The sequence below is a fragment of the Salvelinus alpinus genome, chromosome 6 (genome assembly GCF_045679555.1).
Source record: "Salvelinus alpinus chromosome 6, SLU_Salpinus.1, whole genome shotgun sequence".
Lineage (NCBI taxonomy): Eukaryota > Metazoa > Chordata > Actinopteri > Salmoniformes > Salmonidae > Salvelinus > Salvelinus alpinus.
In genome coordinates, this window is record NC_092091.1 from 84,402,873 (window position 1) to 84,425,636 (window position 22,764).

At 39.4% G+C, this 22,764-nt stretch overlaps 1 protein-coding gene and 1 long non-coding RNA gene across 2 annotated transcripts; one reads left to right on the forward strand and one right to left on the reverse strand.

Moving 5' to 3' along the window:
- Positions 1-265: 265 nt before the first annotated feature.
- Positions 266-9,122, reverse strand: LOC139577723 (zinc finger protein 180-like). Its single transcript, XM_071404906.1, has 3 exons — positions 8,604-9,122; positions 4,619-7,846; positions 266-2,038 (listed from the first exon to the last, which is right to left on the reverse strand). Exons 2-3 carry the CDS (start codon positions 5,136-5,138, stop codon positions 1,161-1,163), a joined length of 1,398 nt encoding a protein of 465 aa, XP_071261007.1. The 5' UTR covers positions 5,139-7,846; positions 8,604-9,122; the 3' UTR covers positions 266-1,160.
- A 5,492-nt stretch (positions 9,123-14,614) lies between these two features.
- LOC139577748 (uncharacterized) lies at positions 14,615-20,851 on the forward strand. The gene is made up of 2 exons (XR_011675381.1): positions 14,615-15,260; positions 18,651-20,851. It is a non-coding gene; the product is annotated as an uncharacterized lncRNA (long non-coding RNA).
- The last annotated feature ends 1,913 nt before the right edge of the window (positions 20,852-22,764 follow it).

Sequence of the window (22,764 nt, forward strand, 5' to 3'; positions counted from 1 at the left end):
TTTGAAATTAAGTTGTTTTCAAGTCATCTTAACAACAACCCGAAAATAAATATTTAAAACTTTCAACTAAAACCAAACGTATATTTGACGTGGGGTATAGTCTTCTTTTCAACGTCTTTTCAATTACATTTAGCTAGGTGGTATAGCCCAATGTCAAAACACAGTTTTAAAGTGTCCAAATCAATAACCAATATGCAGAAACAGTTTGTGATATTGAAAACCTAAACATAAAATATACCATCTGCACAAACATCTGCAACAATAATCATATTACTTGTATTTTTTAAAACAAGCACCTTTTAAAATGCACAAGCACCAGAAACACTGTTGTTTTGACAAGTAGCAATAAATCACTGATATCAATTAGGGGGAAATCAGGTTGTATGTGCTGTTGAAACTAACACGACTAAACAAACACATGGAAATGGGAGATATATTTTACCTCACTGGTTAGAGGACAACCTGCAGAAGACAGTCAGCTACATTTTGGAGTGATGCCTTTCAATTTAGAGGTCGCTAAACAAAGGAACGAAACACTTATTTGTCATCACTCATCGATATCATGTTGAAATCATTTGCGTGAGAGTGGGGAGATGAGGTTGCATGTCATGTTAAAACAGCTCAAAAACCAGATGGAATCTGGGAATAATGTGTACATCACTGGTTAGAGGACAACTTGTAGAAAACAGCGAGCTACATTTTGATTCAAGTGGGTCACCAATGCTGTAAGTGTAACACAGCTCTTTTTTTGTTAGTCACTTTTTGTTAAATCACATAAATAGTCCTCTTTCAATTCAGAGCCTGGATTTTTCCCCTGATGAGGCTAATATCCATACCATGCTGAAATCAACTGAACAGGGGGCAAACGTTTAGTGTTCTACATTGTGACATTATTAAAATACTCCTTCTACAATGTTAAAACATTCTACATTGTGACATCATTAAAATACTCCTACTACAATGTTAAAACATTCTACATTGTGACATCATTAAAATACTCCTACTACAATGTTAAAACATTCTACATTGTGACATCATTAAAATACTCCTACTACAATGTGAAAACATTCTACATTGTGACATCATTAAAATACTCCTACTACAATGTTAAAACATTCTACATTGTGACATAATTTCATTGATATCATGAAACAACTCCTTCATGTATGTATTTTCTGATGTTTGATCAGAGATCTTTTATCAGAGTATCGCTTGTCACATTGATCACAGCTATGAGGTTTCTCTCCTGGGTGTGTTCTCTGGTGTATAGTCATATAGCTAGATGTAGTAAAGCTCTTCCCACATTGACCACAGCTATAAGATTTCTCTCCTGTGTGTGTTCTCTGGTGTACAATCAGATGGCTAGATGTAGTAAAACTTTTCCCACATTGATCACAGCTATAAGGTTTCTCTCCTGTGTGTGTTCTCTGGTGTATAATCCGATGGCTGGATGTAGTAAAACTCTTCCCACATTGTTCACAACTATACGGTTTCTCTCCTGTGTGTGTTCTCTGGTGTGATACCAGGTTGCTTGACTGAGTAAAACTCTTCCCACATTGATCACAGCTGTAAGGTTTCTCTCCTGAGTGTTTTCTCTGGTGCGATAAGAGGCTGCTTGACTGAGTAAAACTCTTCCCACATTGATCACAGCTATACGATTTGTCTCCTGTGTGTGTTCTCTGGTGTACAATCCGATGGCTAGATGTAGTAAAACTCTTCCCACATTGATCACAGCTATAAGGTTTCTCTCCAGTGTGAATTCTCATGTGTACTTTTAGTGAATTTGATCTTAAGTAACTCTTCCCACAATCAAAACAGTGGTGAGATTTCTCTCCTGTGTGTACTCGCTGGTGTATTTTAAGTTCTGATGAAGATTTGCAACATTTCCCACAGTCAGAGCAGCAGTGAGATTTCTTCCCTGTGGGTCTCCTCTGGTGTTTCTTGAGGTGTTCTGATCTGGAGGGACTCTTCTCTGCCTCGTCAGCTTCATGATGTTGTTGAGGCTCCCCAGAGGATCCACGATAGTCACGTCTCTCTCCTGTTAGCTTCATGATGTTGTTGAGGCTCCCCAGAGGATCCACGATAGTCACGTCTCTCTCCTGTTAGCTTCATGATGTTGTTGAGGCTCCCCAGAGGATCCACGATAGTCACGTCTCTCTCCTGTTAGCATCATGATGTTGAGGCTCCCCAGAGGATCCACGATAGTCACGTCTCTCTCCTGTTAGCATCATGATGTTGTTGAGGCTCCCCAGAGGATCCACGATAGTCACGTCTCTCTCCTGTTAGCATCATGATGTTGAGGCTCCCCAGAGGATCCACGATAGTCACGTCTCTCTCCTGTTAGCATCATGTTGTTGAGGCTCCCCAGAGGATCCACGATAGTCACGTCTCTCTCCTGTTAGCTTCATGATGTTGAGGCTCCCCAGAGGATTCACGATAGTCACGTCTCTCTCCTGTTAGCATCATGATGTTGAGGCTCCCCAGAGGATCCACGATAGTCACGTCTCTCTCCTGTTAGCATCATAATGTTGAGGCTCCCCAGAGGATCCACGATAGTCACGTCTCTCTCCTGTTAGCTTCATGATGTTGTTGAGGCTCCCCAGAGGATCCACGATAGTCACGTCTCTGTCCTGTGTGAACAACAAGTCAGACAGATGGTTAAAGGCCCACAACAGCAGAAATCCACTGTAAAAGGTGATGCCAACAGCGTAGCCATGATATTGTACAACAATTGACGTCTGTAATGAATGTTAAAATTATTTGACAATTGTCTTAAGACAGTCAGGTGAGCAACAAGTCATATTTTGTCTTGTTTTCACATTAGTAGTAACATCGATGATTGTAGGCTAGAAATAAGTTATTACAGTTGCTGAACCCCTAAGCGGTGTTCCAGGCAACCTTTGGTCACCAATATAGGCCCCTTTCTGTGTTTGCTAAAATAGACGCACGAAGGCAATGCACACGCAATTTGGTTGCAGAAACTCCTCAATGCTAATGCGAAACCGCTAGTTATACCAATAACATAGACCTACTGTAGGACCCATAACTTCACCTGACAACAACATAGATCTACTGTAGGACCCATAACTTCACCTAACAATAACATAGACCTACTGTAGGACCCATAACTTCCCCTGACAACAACATAGATCTACTGTAGGACCCATAACTTCACCTAACAATAACATAGACCTACTGTAGGACCCAGAACTTCACCTAACAATAACATAGACCTACTGCAGGACCCATAACTTCACCTAACAACAACATGGACCTACTGTAGGACCCAGAACTTCACCTGACAACAACATGGACCTACTGTAGGACCCATAACTTCACCTGACAACAACATAAACCTACTGTAGGAGCCAGAACTTCACCTAACAACAACATATACCTACTGTAGGAGCCAGAACTTCACCTAACAATAACATAGACCTACTGTAGGACCCAGAACTTCACCTAACAACAACATAGACATACTGTAGGACCCATAACTTAACCTAACAATAACATAGACCTACTGTAGGACCCAGAACTTCACCTAACAATAACATAGACCTACTGTAGGACCCAGAACTTCACCTAACAACAACATAGACATACTGTAGGACCCATTACTTCACCTAACAATAACATAGACCTAGGATTATAAATCATTTAATATTTCAGGTGAAACATGGAAACTAAAATGTCTTTGTCATGACATTTCATGACATTTCCTAACCTGATCACCAGATAATTTTGTGAATAATCCCACTAGGCTACTCTGTAATGTGTTGTCATTCTAAATGTCCCGAATGAAGGAAAATAGCTCTGTGTGTTGTGCAATAGCCTATCCATCAAGTAACAGTTCTCTACACATTATGAGCTAAGTATCTCCGTGTCCAAACAGAGTAACGAGACGCGACTGTAAATCAAGCAGACAGTAACATTATAAATGTATTCATAGTGTAGTGAATTCAGGGGGAAGCCCTGAGCTGAACTCAAACCTGGTCACGCGACTGTAAATCAAGCAGACAGTAACATTATAAATGTATTCATAGTGTAGTGAATTCAGGGGGAAGCCCTGAGCTGAACTCAAACCTGGTCCATCAAGTAACAGTGAGAGTGGTTACATTTCTCCAGCCCCCATCCCTCAGCTGTTTACCAAACCAAGTCTCAGGCAGGCATTTTGTTGCTGTTTAAATCCTAGGTTGTCCCTTTAAAAAAGCCAAATCAACCAATCTGCAGTTCAAAACAATAACAAAGACGTCATTCCACCACTGTTTTGGTCATAAGATGATGGATGGGGCTGGAGAAATGTAACTCTCTCAAATTCATAGACAGACCTATGGATGCAAGGACTGACCATCGATGATATCAACATTATAGTTTTAACCATGTTGAAGCTATACAGTGTTGGTTTACTATGTTTCTAAACATTGGCCTTAAAAAAGCTTGTTTGGGGTTCTGATGTGGTACAACAGTTGAACTAAGCTCATGAGGCATGTGTTATATTCTTCAAGAATCAATGGCTATAAATAATATAAATGTAGCAATTGCATATTTCCCCTTTAACACCACACATCAGTTCAACAACTGCAGTTTGTTCCTCTGGTTTTAAGACAGTACTTACTAGTGTTAATCACGGCCCGGTTTCTCAAAACCATCTTACGGAGAAGTTCACCGTCAGAACCATAGGAGGCCTTAAGATGCCTTTGGGAAACCGGGCCCAGATGTCCAGTTTCCTCCTCTTCGTCCTCCTCCTCCTTTTTCGATGTGACAGTCATCTCCCCCTCCTCTTTCACTCCAAAAACTGCATCCTCCTCTCTCTCCGCCCCCTCTTCTTTTACTGTAACATCCTCCTCTCTCTCCGCCTCCTCTTCTTTCACTGTAACATCCTCCTCTCTCTCCGCCCCCTCTTCTTTTACTGTAACATCCTCCTCTCTCTCCGCCTCCTCCTCTTTCACTCTGAACGAGTCTTCCTTTTCTTCCACAGAAACGTCTTTCTCTTCTTCTTTCACGGTAACAGCCTCACCCTCTACTTGTTTTTGTATTGTAACATCCTTCTCTTCCTCCTCCTCTTTCAGGAGAGCTTCTTTCTCCGTCCAGAAGACCTCTTTTTTAGCAGGAGGAGAGTAGCTTAGTGAACTCATGGTCGGGGATGTTCGCTAGCTAGCATTAGCGACTAGCCTAGTTCTGAGCTAATTTAGCAAACCAGCTAGCTGACAAACAACGTAATTATATAATTAAATGGGCCAACAAGCACATACGACAGAAGTGTGTTTAAAACACAGCGACTAATATACACCATAACAGTGTAAAGAGCGTGAATGTTGTAGATATGTTTGCTAGAAAGCTACCGAGCTGTCTGACTAACTGTTGTTGTTGAAGGAGCGTCCCGTCCACTAGATTATACGTCACACTGGCAGCATCGCCTGAACCTAAAAGACGCACATCGCCATCTGCTGCCTGGAGTGGGCAACGCAGTTGAGGAACCAAAAGTTTATTTTTCATGTATTTCATAAAAGTTGATTATTATATTAAGTCGTTCAAATAAAAGCATGTGTTGATTGAGTCGTTTTTAATGAGTGGTAATTTAAAACAAACTTTAGACCCACTACATATTTGCATGGAACAATACTTCTGACATGGATAATTTTGACCCCAGAAGCATATCTTTTATCAGAGCCAAAATGTGGTTAATTTAATTCTTCATGACTTTGTCAATCAACTTGTTCTTAATTCATCTAAATCATGGTTTAGTGTTTCTGTATCAATATGGACTTTTAACAAACTCAAATCCTTTGGAGTAATTTTGACTCCAGCCAAAAGCTCCTTTGATAAATAGGACGTTTATTTCAAATCAAAATCAAATCACATTTTATTGGTCACATACACGTGTTTAGCAAATGTTATTGCGGGTGTAACAAAATGCTTGTGGTTCTAGCTCCGACAGTGCAGTATATTTCACAACATATACCCAATACACACAAATCAAAGTATTTGAATGTAGGTTTCTCTGTAGACATGATCCATCCCACCAGAGGGTGGAGTGGCACCTGTATCAGTGGTTTTGACCAGATAGACACCTGCAGACACACAGTATAGTGCCTCCCATGCACTCTCCTAAGATTGGACTTTTCTATACCACGTATCACATGACTGTGTACAAAACTGCCAATGGAAGAAAACACTGCCAGTGTAATACAGTGCATTCGTTAAGTATTCAGACCCTTCACTTTTTCCACATTTAGTTACATTACAGCCTCATTCTAAAATTGAAGATTTTTTTCCCCCTCATCAATCTACACACAATACCCCAAAATGACAAACCAAAAACAGTTTAGACATTTTTTCAAATGTATTTACTTAAGTATTCAGACCCTTTGCTTTGAGACCCGAAATTGAGCTCAGATGCATCCTGATTCCATTGATCATCCTTGAGATGTTTCTACAACTTGATTGGAGTCCACCTGTGGTAAATTCAATTGATTGGACATGATTTGGAAAGGCACACACCTGTCTATATAAAGTCCCACAGTTTACAGTGCATGTCAGAGCAAAAACCAAGCCATGAGGTCAAAGGAATTGTCCGTAGAGCTCTGAGACAGGATTGTGTCGAGGCACAGATCTGGGGAAAGGTACCAAAAAATGTCTGCAGCATTGACGGTCCCCAAGAACACAATGGCTGCCATCATTCTTAAATGGAAGAAGTTTGGAACCACCAATACTCTTTCTAGAGCTGGCCGCCCGGCCAAACTGATAAATCGGGGGAGAAGGGCCTTGGTCAGGGAGGTGAACAAGAACCCGATGTTCACTCTGACAGAGCTCCAGATTTCCTCTGTGGAGACGGGAGAACCTTCCAGAAGGACAACCATCTCTGCAGCACTCCACCAATCAGGCCTTAATGTAGCAATGATTAAATTGTCAACATTTATTTCAATGGACAATTCTGTGAACTGTTCTGTGAAAGGTGTCGGCTAGAGATGACTTGCAGGAGCTTGCAGGGATTTGTAGTCTTGCATGTCGTCTACTTTGATGCTAATTAGCATTTTCAAATCCGAGAGTAAAGAGAGACAAATATATTGATAAAAGTATTTGTATTTAGTATAGATCCCATTTAGTTCCTGCCAAGGCAGCAGCTACTCTTCCTGGGGTTTATTATGGATCCCCGTTAGTTCCTGCCAAGGCAGCAGCTCCTCTTCCTGGGGTCCAGCAAAATTAAAGGCAGTTATACAATTTTAAAAACATTACAATAAATTCACAAAAAATAGTGCACTAACATTACACAAAGTGAACTCAAGTCTGACAGCCCAAACAAAAACACACATTCTCAGTCAAAAACACAAGTCAGAACACAGCCTCTCGATTCTCTCATGTGTTTTCAGGTTCTCTGACTGGGAAAAGGTCTTTCCACAATGAGAGCAGTGGTATGTCTTCTCCTCCTGTGTATTTGTATGTATTCTTTCATGCTCTTTCAGGTACCTTAACCGGGTAAATCTCTCTCCACACTGGGAGCAGCGGTACATCTTCTTACCTGTGTGTGTCCTCTCATGCTTGTTCAGGTTTCCTACCTGGCCAAAACTCTTTCCACAATGGGAACATTGGAAAAGCTTTTCCCCTGTGTGTCCCCTCTCATGCGTTTGCAGGCTCCCTAACTGGGTAAACGTCATTCCACATTGGGAACAGTGGTAAGGCTTCTCTCCAGTGTGTATTCTCTTATGTGTTCTCAGGCTCCCTAACTGAGTAAAACTCTTTCCACACTGGGAGCAGTGATGTCGTCCTGCTGGTTTGGACGTCTCGGGGTCTGGTTTCCCTGAAGGACTCTTCCTGCTGTCAGAAGGAGAGTCTGGTCTCTCTCCTGTCAAAGACAAACAGATGATTTAATTAAACAGAGACCTGAATGAAACCTCCACATGATAAAACTTCCTATGACGTATAATCTAGACTAGATCCCTCAATCACCTGAAGTCAGTTTTCACAAGTATTATTAAAGCAGGTCTCTGTGTGGTTCTTAGTCAGAGAGGCCCACAGAATGGTCTAGAATGTCATTGTATGCTGTAGCATTTACACCAGTCCAGCCTACGCTTGGCACTCTAGCAATGATAAAGTACTTTATGATAACGCAAAAATTAAATAAACGATTTGGTATCATTTTTATTATGGAAGATTGAATAGGTGTGATTCAAACGGTTAGCTTGGAATGATTTGTAGCGTCTCGACTATCTGGGCATGAGAGTCCGTTCAACTCAGTTTCCCTGCCTGAAAAAAAGTGTATTCGCGCACGCAAACTCAGGAAGAAACTGACCGCGTTTTGCGACTGTCGGCTCACTTGACCGCAGTCAACAGTGGGCTAGGAATCGCCTCCAGTTTAGCACAATGGAATTGCAGTATTGAATGAAGGCAAGTCCATTCCGTGAGACATTTAAGTTGTGATTTTGCGTGCAAATCCATTGTTAAAGTTTTGTTGTTGGCCAGCTTGTTGATGGTATTCACATCTTACAGTGTAGCTTTATCAATTCCTACATTAATAAACGGCATTTAAGCTCAGAACTAGAGTAGAATGCCGTTTTAAAACCACACATCAGTTCAAAAAGTATTTTCAAGACAGGACTTACTGGTGTTACTCAGATCTTCTGTCTCCTCCTCTTCTTCTTCCCTCTCCTCCTCCTTCAATATGACAGTTATCTCTCCTTCATTCACTCCAGAAAAAGTATAATCGTTTTCTTCCCCTTCTTTCTCTGTAACAGCCTCACCCTCTACTTCTTCGTTTACTGTGACATCCTCCTCTTCATTCTCCTCTTTCACGACAACGTTCAGCCAAATACCGTCTTTCTCCTTCCAGCAGACCTCTTTTTTAGCAGGAGGGCAGTAGCTTGCTGAGCTCATGGTCGGGGATGTTAGCCAGCTAACCTAGCTAGTTAGCGACTAGCCTAGTGATAGGCTCATTTATCAAGCCAGCTACCGTTCCCTGACTAAACGGAAATATGACATTAAATGAGGAAACTCGTTAAAAGACAGAATTATGTTTCACATACAAAGGCAAATATACACCGAAGCAGTCTGAACAGCTTGAATGTTTCCGCTAGGAAGCTACCGAGGTGGCTGACTAGATGTTGTTGAAGAAGCGTCCCGTCCACTACATTATACGTCACTCTGATAGCATCGCCTGAAAAACGCATATCGCCATCTGTTGACTGGAGTGGTTAACGCAGATAAATGTAATAGTCAGACAACTACAGATTTGTAATAAGTATGAATTTAGAACCTACTTCTACATTCTACCAACCCAACAGATGTTTCTACTACAGTGAATATTAACCAATGAGGTGGGTCTTTACACATTCTACCAACCCAACAGATGTTACTACTACAGTGAATATTAACCAATGAGGTGGGTCTTTACACATTCTACCAACCAACAGATGTTTCTACTACAGTGAATATTAACCAATGAGGTGGGTCTTTACACATTCTACCAACCAACAGATGTTTCTACTACAGTGAATATTAACCAATGAGGTGGGTCTTTCCACATTCTACCAACCAACAGATGTTTCTACTACAGTGAATATTAACCAATGAGGTGGGTCTTTACACATTCCACCAACCAACAGATGTTACTACTACAGTGAATATTAACCAATGAGGTGGGTCTTTACACATTCTACCAAACAACAGATGTTTCTACGACAGTGAATATTAACCAATGAGGTGGGTCTTTCCACATTCTACCAACCAACAGATGTTTTTACTACAGGGAATATTAACCAATGAGATGGGTCTTTCCACATTCTACCAACCCAACAGATGTTTCTACTACAGGGAATATTAACCAATGAGATGGGTCTTTCCACATTCTACCAACCCAACAGATGTTACTACTACAGGGAATATTAACCAATGAGGTGGGTCTTTACACATTCTACCAACCAACAGATGTTACTACTACAGGGAATATTAACCAATGAGGTGGGTCTTTACACATTCTACCAACCCAACAGATGTTTCTACTACAGGGAATATTAACCAATGAGATGGGTCTTTACACATTCTACCAACCAACAGATGTTTCTACTACAGGGAATATTAACCAATGAGTTGGGTCTTTACACATTCCACCAACCAACAGATGTTACTACTACCCCGCTGTCTGAAACGCTCATCCAGACAGTCCTCTGGGTAACCCCGCTGTCTGAATAGAACAGGGGGAAAACGTTTAGTGTTCTACATTGTGACATTATTAAAATACTCCCACTACAATGTTAAAACATTCTACATTGTGACATCATTAAAATACTCCTACTACAATGTTAAAACATTCTACATTGTGACATCATTTCATTGATATCATGAAACAACTCCTTCATGTATGTAAATTTCTGATGTTTGATCAGAGATCTTTTATCAGAGTATCTCTTCTCACATTGAGCACAGCTGTGAGATTTCTCTCCTGTGTGTGTTATCTGGTGTGAAGTCAGCTGGCTGGATGTAGTAAAACTCTTCCCACATTGATTACAGCTGTAAGATTTCTCTCCTGTGTGTGTTATCTGGTGCAATATCAAGGAGCTTGACCCAGTAAAACTCTTTTCACACTGATCACAGCCATAAGATTTCTCTCCTGTGTGTGTTCTCTGGTGTAATATCAAGGAGCTTGACCCAGTAAAACTCTTCCCTCATTGATCACAGCTATAAGTTTTCTCTCCTGTGTGTGTTCTCTGGTGTGAAGTCAGCTGGCTAGATGTATAAAAACTCTTCACACACTGATCACAGCCATAAGATTTCTCCCCTGTGTGTGTATGCTGGTGTAATATCAGGTTGTTTAGCTGACTAAAACTCTTCCCACATTGATCACAGCTATACGATTTCTCTCCTGTGTGTGTTCTCTGGTGTGTAGTTAGATAGCTAGATGTTGAAAAACTCTTCCCACATAACATATATTTTTATTTGTTTAACACTTGTTTGGTTACTACAAGATTCCACATGTGTTATTTCATAGTTTTAATGTCTCCACTATTATTCTATAATGTAGACAATAGTTAAAACTGATCCTAGATCTGTACAATGTAGACAATAGTTAAAATAAAGAAAAAACATTGAATTTGTAGGTGTGTCAAAACAATTGACCGGTACTGTATATGCATTGTGGAGGTGAACTGGTCCTAGATCTGTGCAAAGGCATAACATCTACAGCAGGAACAACTATCTGTGTTAGAGAGCATATAAAACGAACTGATCCTAGATCTGTACAAAGGCATAACATCTACAGCAGGAACAACTGTCTGTGTTAAAAGGCCCAGCTGGATTTAAAATGACATATTTGAATGTCAAATGATTTGTTTGTCAGTACAAGACAGGGTCTGTGGAGGCTTGGCCTATTAGTGATAGATTTTTGGAGGGACCCTTGTCCCTACAGCCAATCAGTGAGCAGCTTCCCTTCCCCTACATCTCAGGCAGTTCTGTTACTCACAACACTCCCCCTGCTTTCCTCAACAATGGAACAGCTTCCCTTCCCCTACATCTCAGGCAGTTCTGTTACTCACAACACTCCCCCCTGCTTTCCTCAACAATGGAACAGCTTCCCTTCCCCTACATCTCAGGCAGTTCTGTTACTCACAACACCCCCCCTGCTTTCCTCAACAATGGAACAGCTTCCCTCCCCCTACATCTCAGGCAGTTCTGTTACTCACAACACTCCCCCTGCTTTCCTCAACAATGGAACAGCCCACTGAGCTAAAGCCTTGGCATTACAAATATGTTTTAAAGGAGCGGGACATTTTTTACAATGAGGAAATAATATGTCATGTTTTACACGTACCTCAGCCATCATTGTGAATGGTGTCTTATGCAGTGACAAAATTAGATTTGCTGATGCAGTAAATCTAATACTTAGGTGTTTTTAGGCATGAAAGGTCTGCGGTGATTCCGTGGTTATAAGTTACTGACCTTGGAATACATTTCTGGCCATGCTGGCAGGGTCTGAATCAAACCCAATGACCACCTGGCACACTGACAGGGTCTGAATCAAACCCAATGTCCACCTGGCACACTGACAGGGTCTGAATCAAACCCAATGTCCACCTGGCACACTGACAGGGTCTGAATCAAACCCAATGTCTACCTGGCACACTGACAGGGTCTGAATCAAACCCAATGTCCACCTGGCACACTGACAGGGTCTGAATCAAACCCAATGTCCACCTGGCACACTGACAGGGTCTGAATCAAACCCAATGACCACCTGGCACACTGACAGGGTCTGAATCAAACCCAATGTCCACCTGGCACACTGACAGGGTCTGAATCAAACCTAATGTTCACCTGGCACACTGACAGGGTCTGAATCAAACCCAATGTCCACCTGGCACACTGACAGGGTCTGAATCAAACCCAATGTCCACCTGGAACACTGACCGGGTCTGAATCAAACCCAATGTCCACCTGGCACACTGACAGGGTCTGAATCAAACCCAATGACCACCTGGCACACTGCACACTGACAGGGTCTGAATGTTAAGGGGAGGGAAGATTGGTCAAGAGGGTGATGATTATTGTTGTTCTACTGCCTGATTGTTAAAAAAGCTTTGTTAAAGAACAAGAAGGCCTGCACACTGTTTACAAAAGCTTTGTTTAATCAGCACAACAGTTTTCAGCTGTGCTATCATTATTGCAAAAGGGTTTTCTAAAATTAGCATTTTAAAATGATAAACTTGGATTAGCTAACACAACATGCCATTGTAACACAGGAGTGATGGTTGCTGATAATGGGCCTCTGTACGCCTATGTAGATATTCCATAAAACAATCAGCCGTTTCCAGCTGCAATAGTCATTTACAACATTAACAATGTCTACACTGTATTTCTGATCAATTTGATGTTATTTTATTGGACAAAAAATGTGATTTTCTTTCAAAAACAAGGACATTTCTAAGTGACCCCAAACTTTTGAACGGTAGTTTACATCTACATGATGTATTGTTACACCATGTAGGAGCAGTATAGACCTAGTCTGTTCATTATATACATCTACATGATGTATTGTTACACCATGTAGGAGCAGTATAGACCTAGTCTGTTCATTATATACATCTACATGATGTATTGTTACACCCTGTAGGAGCAGTATAGACCTAGTCTGTTCATTATATACATCTACATGATGTATTGTTACACCATGTAGGAGCAGTATAGACCTAGTCTGTTCATTATATACATCTACATGATGTATTGTTACAACATGTAGGAGCAGTATAGACCTAGTCTGTTCATTATATACATCTACATGATGTATTGTTACACCATGTAGGAGCAGTATAGACCTAGTCTGTTCATTATATACATCTACATGATGTATTGTTACACCATGTAGGAGCAGTATAGACCTAGTCTGTTCATTATATACATCTACATGATGTATTGTTACACCATGTAGGAGCAGTATAGACCTAGTCTGTTCATTATATACATCTACATGATGTATTGTTACACCATGTAGGAGCAGTATAGACCTAGTCTGTTCATTATATACATCTACATGATGTATTGTTACACCATGTAGGAGCAGTATAGACCTAGTCTGTTCATTATATACATCTACATGATGTATTGTTACACCATGTAGGAGCAGTATAGACCTAGTCTGTTCATTATATACATCTACATGATGTATTGTTACACCATGTAGGAGCAGTATAGACCTAGTCTATTCATTATGTACATCTACATGATGTATTGTTACACCGTGTAGGAGCAGTATAGACCTAGTCTGTTCATTATATACATCTACATGATGTATTGTTACACCATGTAGGAGCAGTATAGACCTAGTCTGTTCATTATATACATCTACATGATGTATTGTTACACCCTGTAGGAGCAGTATAGACCTAGTCTGTTCATTATATACATCTACATGATGTATTGTTACACCATGTAGGAGCAGTATAGACCTAGTCTGTTCATTATATACATCTACATGATGTATTGTTACACCGTGTAGGAGCAGTATAGACCTAGTCTGTTCATTATATACATCTACATGATGTATTGTTACACCATGTAGGAGCAGTATAGACCTAGTCTGTTCATTATATACATCTACATGATGTATTGTTACACCGTGTAGGAGCAGTATAGACCTAGTCTGTTCATTATATACATCTACATGATGTATTGTTACACCATGTAGGAGCAGTATAGACCTAGTCTGTTCATTATATACATCTACATGATGTATTGTTATACCATGTAGGAGCAGTATAGACCTAGTCTGTTCATTATATACATCTACATGATGTATTGTTACACCATGTAGGAGCAGTATAGACCTAGTCTGTTCATTATATACATCTACATGATGTATTGTTACACCATGTAGGAGCAGTAGAGACCTAGTCTATTCATTATATACATCTACATGATGTATTGTTACACCATGTAGGAGCAGTATAGACTGACAGTAGCTGGCTACTTATTTAGATTTGGTTTGACCTAATGAAACTGCCTTAAATGTGCTGTAGTAAAAGAAAATGTATTCGCACTAATCAATCAACACATTCCTGTCTTTGTATGTCTCAATATAATAGCATTATTTAATGAAATCCATTTCCTCAACTGCATTTCCCACTCCAGTCAGCAGACGGCGATGTTGCTATCTGCATTTCCCACTCCAGTCAGCAGAGCCAGCGATGCTGCTATCGTGACGTATAATCTAGTGGACGGTTCATCAAAAACAACAAGTCAACCACCTCGGTAGCTTGCTAGCCAACGTAGCCGAAAGATTCAAGCTGTTTTTACGCTTTCGGTGTATATTAGCTGCTGTGTTTTAGACACACTTCTATCGTATATACTTGTTAGCCTATTTAATTTAATGTTACGTTATTTTTTATTAGTCAGATATAGTAGCTGGCTGGTTAAATTAGCACTAGCTTAGTCGCTAATGATAGCTAGCTAGCTAATATCCCCGAACATGAGGTCAGTAAGCTTCTCCCCTCCTGCTAAAGAAGAGGTCTGCTGGACGGAGAAAGAAGCTCTGGGGCTGAACATTGTCGTGAAAGAGGAGAAGGAAGAGGAGGATGTCACAGTTAAAAAATAAATTGAGGGTGAGGCTGTTACAGTGAAAGAGGAAGACGTTACAGTGAAAGAAGAGGAAGACGCGTTCACAGTGAAAGAGGAGGATGAGAAAGAGGATGCCGTTTTTGACGTGAAGAAGGAAGGGGAGATTTCTGTCACATTGAAAGATGAAGAGGTGGAGGTAGGAGATCTGATTAACACCAGTAAGTACCGCCTTAAATATGGTTTTCACTTTGGGTATTCGGAGTTGGCTCGTCAATACCTCATCAAGGGAGGGCCTATGATGATGACTGATATGTCTAGAATCAGACGACGTAGAGAGCAAGCTACCCCTTGTTTTCTCCGTTCCGTTTTCAAAAAGTGACTTAACATATATATTTGAGAAGGGTCTATCTGGGGGCCACGGCATGTAGTGATTTTACTGTAGTTATGATTTACTACACACAGTGCCCCCCCAATAGTGCCATGCGAGAGTTGGGTTGGCTACACCAACGATTATGGATATACTGACAATAAGTCTCTGCCCTAACAAGCGGAGTCGTTGTCCACAAATCGACACTGTGGGTTGTCTAGCTCCCGCCTATCCTTTCTTTGGATTGGTGGATCTTATTATTATTGTAATCTATTGTTTATATTCTATGAGGGTTGTTGTCGTCAACTGCCTGTATTCAATGGAGAGAGATGCTAAGCTACTAGCATGAATATGCATAGCGATCTGGAGACAACTCCTATAGTGTTTTTTATCAAAGTTGTCGGTATGTCACGTGTCCACATAACAATTTAAGAATTACTACACTTCTGTTAGATCAAGTAAACCTCACGTAGCAAATAAGCCATTCATTTTGTTGTTGACCAAATTCAACACTTTCCACATTGGGTTGATAATTGTTTCCACTAGAGAGAGAACCAATTGGGTACAACCTACTGTAACCTACTGGCATGACCTAGAGAGAAAACCAATTGGGTACAACCTACTGTAACCTACTGGCATGACCAAGAGAGAAAACCAATTGGGTACAACCTACTGTAACCTACTGACATGATCTAGAGAGAAAACCAATTGGGTACAACCTACTGTAATTGCATGAGAAAATAATGGTACCAGTCAAAAGTCTCCATGACTCTGCCGTTGTGATGTAGAATTTGTGAACTTTGTCGCTTGTATAATAAGGGACTATCATTTGTCCCAACATCACAGGCCACAGACTTTGATAAAGACTTCCAAAAGTTTTTCCGCAGTTTGAGATCGACTGAGTTTTTTTAATGGGGTTTCTCCCTGTGCACCTGCCAATGTAAATCCATTGAACGAGACAAGTTACCAGACAGGACATATTGCTGATGCTCTTCCTATTGATAACCTGAATGACAATTAACTTGTGGGTGGTGGTCGTGATGACGGCCTATTCAATGACGTCCATCGGGATTCCCCCCAAAAAAGAAGACGCTCTGGATTGATCACTGGAGTCAGATGTGAAGGAGGAGGTTGATCATCAGGAGTCAGATGTGAAGGAGGAGGTTGATCATCAGGAGTCAGATGTGAAGGAGGAGGTTGATCATCAGAAGTCAGATGTGAAGGAGGTTGATGGCCACATCAGTGAATCATACTTTTTGGAGAAATGGTGGTCTGGTGAAACAAATATAGAACTGTTTGGCCATAATGACCATCGTTATGTTTGGAGGAAAAAGGGGGAGGCTTGCAAGCCAAAGAACACCATCCCAACTATGAAGCACGGCAGTGGCAGCATCATGTTGTGGGGGTGCTTTGCTGCAGGAGGGACTGGTGCACTTCACAAAATAGATGGCATCATGAGGAGGGGAAATTATGTGGATATATTGAAGCAACATCTCAAGACATCAGTCAGGAAGTTAAAGCTTGGTCGCAAAGGGGTCTTCCAAATGGACAATGACCCCAAGCATACTTCCAAAGTTGTGGCAAAATGGCTTAAGGACAACAAAGTCAAGGTATTGGAGTGGCCTTCACAAAGCCCTGACCTCAATCGTATAGAAAATTTGTGGGCAGAACTGAAAAAGTGAGTGCGAGCAAGGAGGCCTACAAACCTGACACAGTTACACCAGCTCTGTCAGGAGGAATGGGCCAAAATGCACCCAACTTATTGTGGGAAGCTTGTGGAAGGCTACCCGAAACGTTTGACCCAAGTTAAACAATTTAAAGGCAATGCTACCAAATACTAATTGAGTGTATGTAAACTTCTGACCCACTGGGAATTTGATGACATAAAAGCTGAAATAAATCATTCTCTCTACCATTATTTTGACATTTCACATTCTTAAGATAAAGTGGTGATCCTAACTGACCTAAGACAGGGAATTTTTACTAGGATTAAATGTCAGGAATTGTGATGAGATTAAATGTATTTGGCTAAGGTGTATGTAAACGTTCTACTTCAACTGTAGGTACCGTTACTGTGTTAAAAACAGAGGCAGTGGTGGGACTGATGTGTGTGGTGTTAAAGGGGAAATCTGAAATTTGTTTCTAAACATTGGAGTAAAAAAATTATGACAGCTTTGTTATTGTTTCAACTGCAGATTGGTTGTTTGTTGTGTGGCTTTTTTAAAGGGGCAACCTAGGTTTTAAACAGAAACAAAATGGCAGCCCAGAGACCTGAGCTGTGTTGGAATACTCATACTAACTGTACTATTTGTGACGTACATTGAGTTTGTAGTATGCTTATTGGTCGTAGTATGATATAGTTGATTTAGCCAAAAGTTCCCTGGTAAGCAAGCATTTCTAAACTTTATTCACTGTTATGGGGTATTGTGATATCATTATGGGGTATTGTCTGAAGATAGATAATTTAAAAAAAAATGTCATCCATTTTAGAATAATAGCCAAAGAACATTTTACTGGTTGAAGTCGTTTTTAAATACAAAGTAGTACATTTTCGACAAAAACATAAACATTATATTAATCAGGACATTCAAATGAACCTTACAATTATAATCCAAAGTAGTGTGAAATGCACTCATAAGCAACCTGGAAATGGAGGCTATATCTGCTGTCAGCCTATGAGAACTCCCCTGAGTTTTCCCCCACGGTGGTGAATTAGTGAATAGACACAGAGCTTAATGTGAGTTTCCTTGAGTAGCACTCCTGATCTTGCACTGATAGTGTGTTGTCATATTCAGAATACATTGTGGAAAAACTAAAATCTTTGCTCACCTTTTTTGCTCCAGGCAGATATACAACATCCATAACTAGTGGTTTCTGCATTATCAGGGAGGTGTTTCTGCAACCAAATTGCATGTGCATCGCCCTTGTCGCAATTTTAGAAAACACAGAAAGGGGCCTATATTGGATACCAAAAGTCATCTGGCACACTGCTGAGGATTTCAACAACTTTTACTTTTTTCTAGCCTATAATCATTGATGTTACTACTAATGTGAAAAAAAGACTAAATATGACTATTGTTGCTCACTTGACTGTCTTAAGACAATTGTCAAGTAATTTTAACATTCATTACAGACGTCAATTGTTGTACAACATCATGGCTACGCTGTTGGCATCACCTTTTACAGTGGATTTCTGCTGTTGTGGGCCTTTAACCATCTGTCTGACTTGTTGTTCACACAGGAGAGAGACGTGACTATCGTGGATCCTCTGGGGAGCCTCAACAACATCATGAAGCTGACGAGGCAGAGAAGAGTCTCTCCAGATCATATCACCTCAAGAAACACCAGAGGAGACCAACAGGGAAGAAATCTCACTGCTGCTCTGACTGTGGGAAAGGTTGCAAATCTTCATCAGAACTTAAAATACACCAGCGAGTACACACAGGAGAGAAATCTCACCACTGTTTTGATTGTGGGAAGAGTTACTTAAGATCAGAATTACTAAAAGTACACATGAGAATTCACACTGGAGAGAAACCTTATAGCTGTGATGAATGTGGGAAAAATTTTACTCACTCAAGCTGCCTGATAGTACATCTGAGAGCACACACAGGAGTGAAACCTTATAGCTGTGATCAATGTGGGAAGAGTTTTGTTACATCTAGCAATCTGACTATACACCAGAGAACACACACAGGAGAGAAATCGTATAGCTGTAGTCAATGTGGGAAGAGTTTTATTCAGTCAAGCAGCCTCATATCACACCAGAGAACACACACAGGAGAGAAATCTCATAGCTGTGAACAATGTCACAAGAGATACTCTGATAAAAGATCTCTGATCAAACATCAGAAAATACATACATGAAGTAGTTGTTTCATGATATCAATGAAATGTCACAATGTAGAATATTTGAATGATGTCACAATGTAGAATGTTTTAACATTGTAGTAGGAATACAAAGGATTTGAATTTGTTAAAAGTCCATATTGATACAGATACACTAAACCATGATTTAGATATATTAAGAGCAAGTTGATTGACAAAGTCATGAAAAATTGAATTAACCACATTTGGCTCTGATAAAAGATATGGCTCTGGGGTCAAAATGATCCATGTCAGAACTATGGTTCAATGTAAATATGTAGTGGGTCTAAAGTTTGTTTTAAATTATCACTCATTAAACATGAATCAATCAACACATGCTTCTCTTTGAACGACTTAATATAATATTACACTTTTATGAAATAAATGAAAATAAACTTTTGGTTCCTCAACTGCGTTGCCCACTCCAGTCAGCAGAAAGAGACGCAGCAGAAGTGCCTCTTTTTATATTTGATTTGATTTATATATTTTTTTATTCAAAATGCAGATCTACAATTTACATTGTTACATCATACAGAACAGAACACAGGTATTAACGAGAAAATACTAAAACATACAAAAAATATAAATAATGAACTATTCAAGTGTAGTTGTAATCACTCTGAAAAAATCTATAATGATTCAGGAAGATGTTATTGTTGTTGTTATTCACTAGGATTAATGTTTTAATAAAATAGTTACATTCAATCAGAAAAATGTGTCATTTTGGTATAGAATTTTGGAATTTTTGTTTGTGTATAAAGTATTTGGCAACAAGAATTTAAAAAATTAACAATCATTTCAATGGTCTTGTTATCATTGCAATAGTAACATATTATATCTTTCATGTCAAAAACATGGGTCGTGTTCATAATGGGAAATAAGTATTTTTCAAGGTTTTCCCAAAATTCTGACACAAATGTACATTAAAGAACAAGTGGGACAGATTCTCACCTTTTCTTCACAGAAAACGCAGATATCATCAACAGCCACAAATTTGGATATCATAGAATTACATGGATATACAGTATCTTATGTAACATTTTAAAGTGCACTTCCTTAACTTTGTTTGGTATACAATATTTGTAATTCCTTAACCAGGTATTTATCCAGACAATGTCAGGAATAATAAGCATGTTCCAGAAACATTTTCCTCTCGGTGGAAGTTGGTTTTGTGAATGAAGAATTTGTCTTATATATTTATTACAACAAGATTTCTCAAGTAAGCCCACGCCTTCCAATCTGAGTTCTGGATAAACTTTGTGATCATTACCAAAATTAAGATGACATTTCATAAGTGTAGTTAGACCACTGGGAACGGCTTTGATCACAGAAATAAACTCCCTGAAAGGTATTGGAAACTCTTTCATTGTTATAAATTGTTCATATGTGAGAATATTACCCTTGTTGTCGAAAATATCTAGAACAAAGTCATTATTCCTCTCATGCCAGTTGGGGTAGAACAATGACTTATTCCTTACAGTTATGTCTGAATTATTCCACAAAAGAGCTTTATGAGGGGAAAAATTGTGCAGGAAACATATTTTCCAGGCCATTAAAGCTTGTTGGTGAAACCTAGCCAATTTAGCAGGTAATCTTTCAGGAATATAATTACATTTCAGTAAAAATCGAAGACCTCCCAATTTATTAAACACATTATTTGGAATGAAATACCATATTGAGTCAGTATCGAACAAACATTTTTTCAGACAGTTTATCTTGAAAGTGTTATTTATGTCACAAAATCCAACACTTCTAGACCGCCTTCAGCTCTTTTGTTAGAAAGGACAGATTTTTTTAGTTTGTGAGACTTATTTTTCCAGATGAAGTCAAGAAAGGTCTTATTGATCTCTTTACAAGTAGCTGGATTTACACATAACGATAATGAGGGGTACACAAAGCGAGACAGTCCCTCTGCCTTGGACAGAAGTACTCTCCCAAGTATAAATATTTAACACAGTCCTTTACAGGAATATTTTCAATTTCTTTATCATCAGAGTCAAATAAACATCAGATTTCACATTTAGAAACATTCAGCATTAATCCTGATGCAATAGAAAATGCAGTTATAGCATTAAGGGCGACCTGGTCTTTGTCTCGTAAGAAAAGAGTAGTATCATCAGCCAGTTGGGAAATTTTGATTTCTTTGTTAAAAATGGTTAAGCCATACAAATTTGCATCATTCAGAATATCTAGAGATAGAAGTTCCACAACCAAAATGAATTAAAAAGGCGAAATTGGGCATCCCTGTCGTACACTTCTGTTGATACTAAATCTTTTGGAAGTATTAAGGTTTAGTAGCACAGAACTATTTATATCTTTGTAAAACATGCAAATTACTTTAATAAAATTTTCACCAAATCCAAAAAGTTGAAGAGACCTAAAGAGAAATTCATGTTCAATTGTGTCAAAGGCTTTACAGAAGTCCAGAAATAGGACAACCGCATCTGAGTCAATTGCATCTGAGTAATCTATAAGGTCCAAGACTAAACGAATGTTAGAGCTTATGTGACGGCCCTTCATAAATCCTGTTTGAGTCTCATTTATAATGGTATCTATTCCTTTCTTTAATCTTTTGGCATAAACCAGAGCAATCAATTTGTAATCAACATTTAATAAAGTAATTGGTCTCCAATTGTCAATGAGAGAAGGGTCTTTATCAGGCTTCGGAATCAATGAAATAAGGCCCTGTTTCATAGTGGAGACCATTTCCCCATTTTTAATGCAATCTTGAAACATATTGAAAATCGGGTCTTCTAGCAACTCCCAAAACTGTCTATAGAATTCAACTGATAGGCCATCAGAGCCAGGTGATTTCCCTTTTTTCATTGAATTCAGAGCCTCTCTAATTTCTCCAATTGACACAGGTGAATCGCAAACTGAGTGGAAATCATCCTCAATTACAGGGACACAATTCTGAATGTGGCAAATGTAGCTTTCACAACCATCTTCCTGAAATTGAGAGCTGTAAAGGTTTTCATAAAAGGAATTGACAAATTCTGATATTGTAATGGGATCTTTGCATAAAACATAGTTAATTTTGAGTGCAGTTATAGATTTTCTTTTGTAGTTTCTCTTTTCAAGTGCAAAAAAGTAACTAGTGTTTATTTCCCTCTTCAATCCATTTTGCTCTTGACCTTACAAAGGCGCCCTTTGTCAGATCCGTGTAAGTCTGTTCTAATTCTAGTTGTAAAGACCTGAACACAGACTCCTCTTCTTCAGATAGATTATCTTTCTTTAGAAAACTGTCAAGCTTGCTCATCATCTCCTTTTCTCTATGGTTCTTTAATTGCATCAGCTCTTTGGCGCGTTTATTGGCTACAACTCTGACTTTATATTTGAAAAATTCCCATCTACTTCCATGACCCAAGTCTTTTCTTTCTAAAATATCTTTATCTGATGATTTGATGTTTTCAATGAGATCAGTATCTTTAAGAAGTGCATTGTTTCATTTCCAAAACCCTCGAGTGCCTTTTGATTTTTTACTAGCT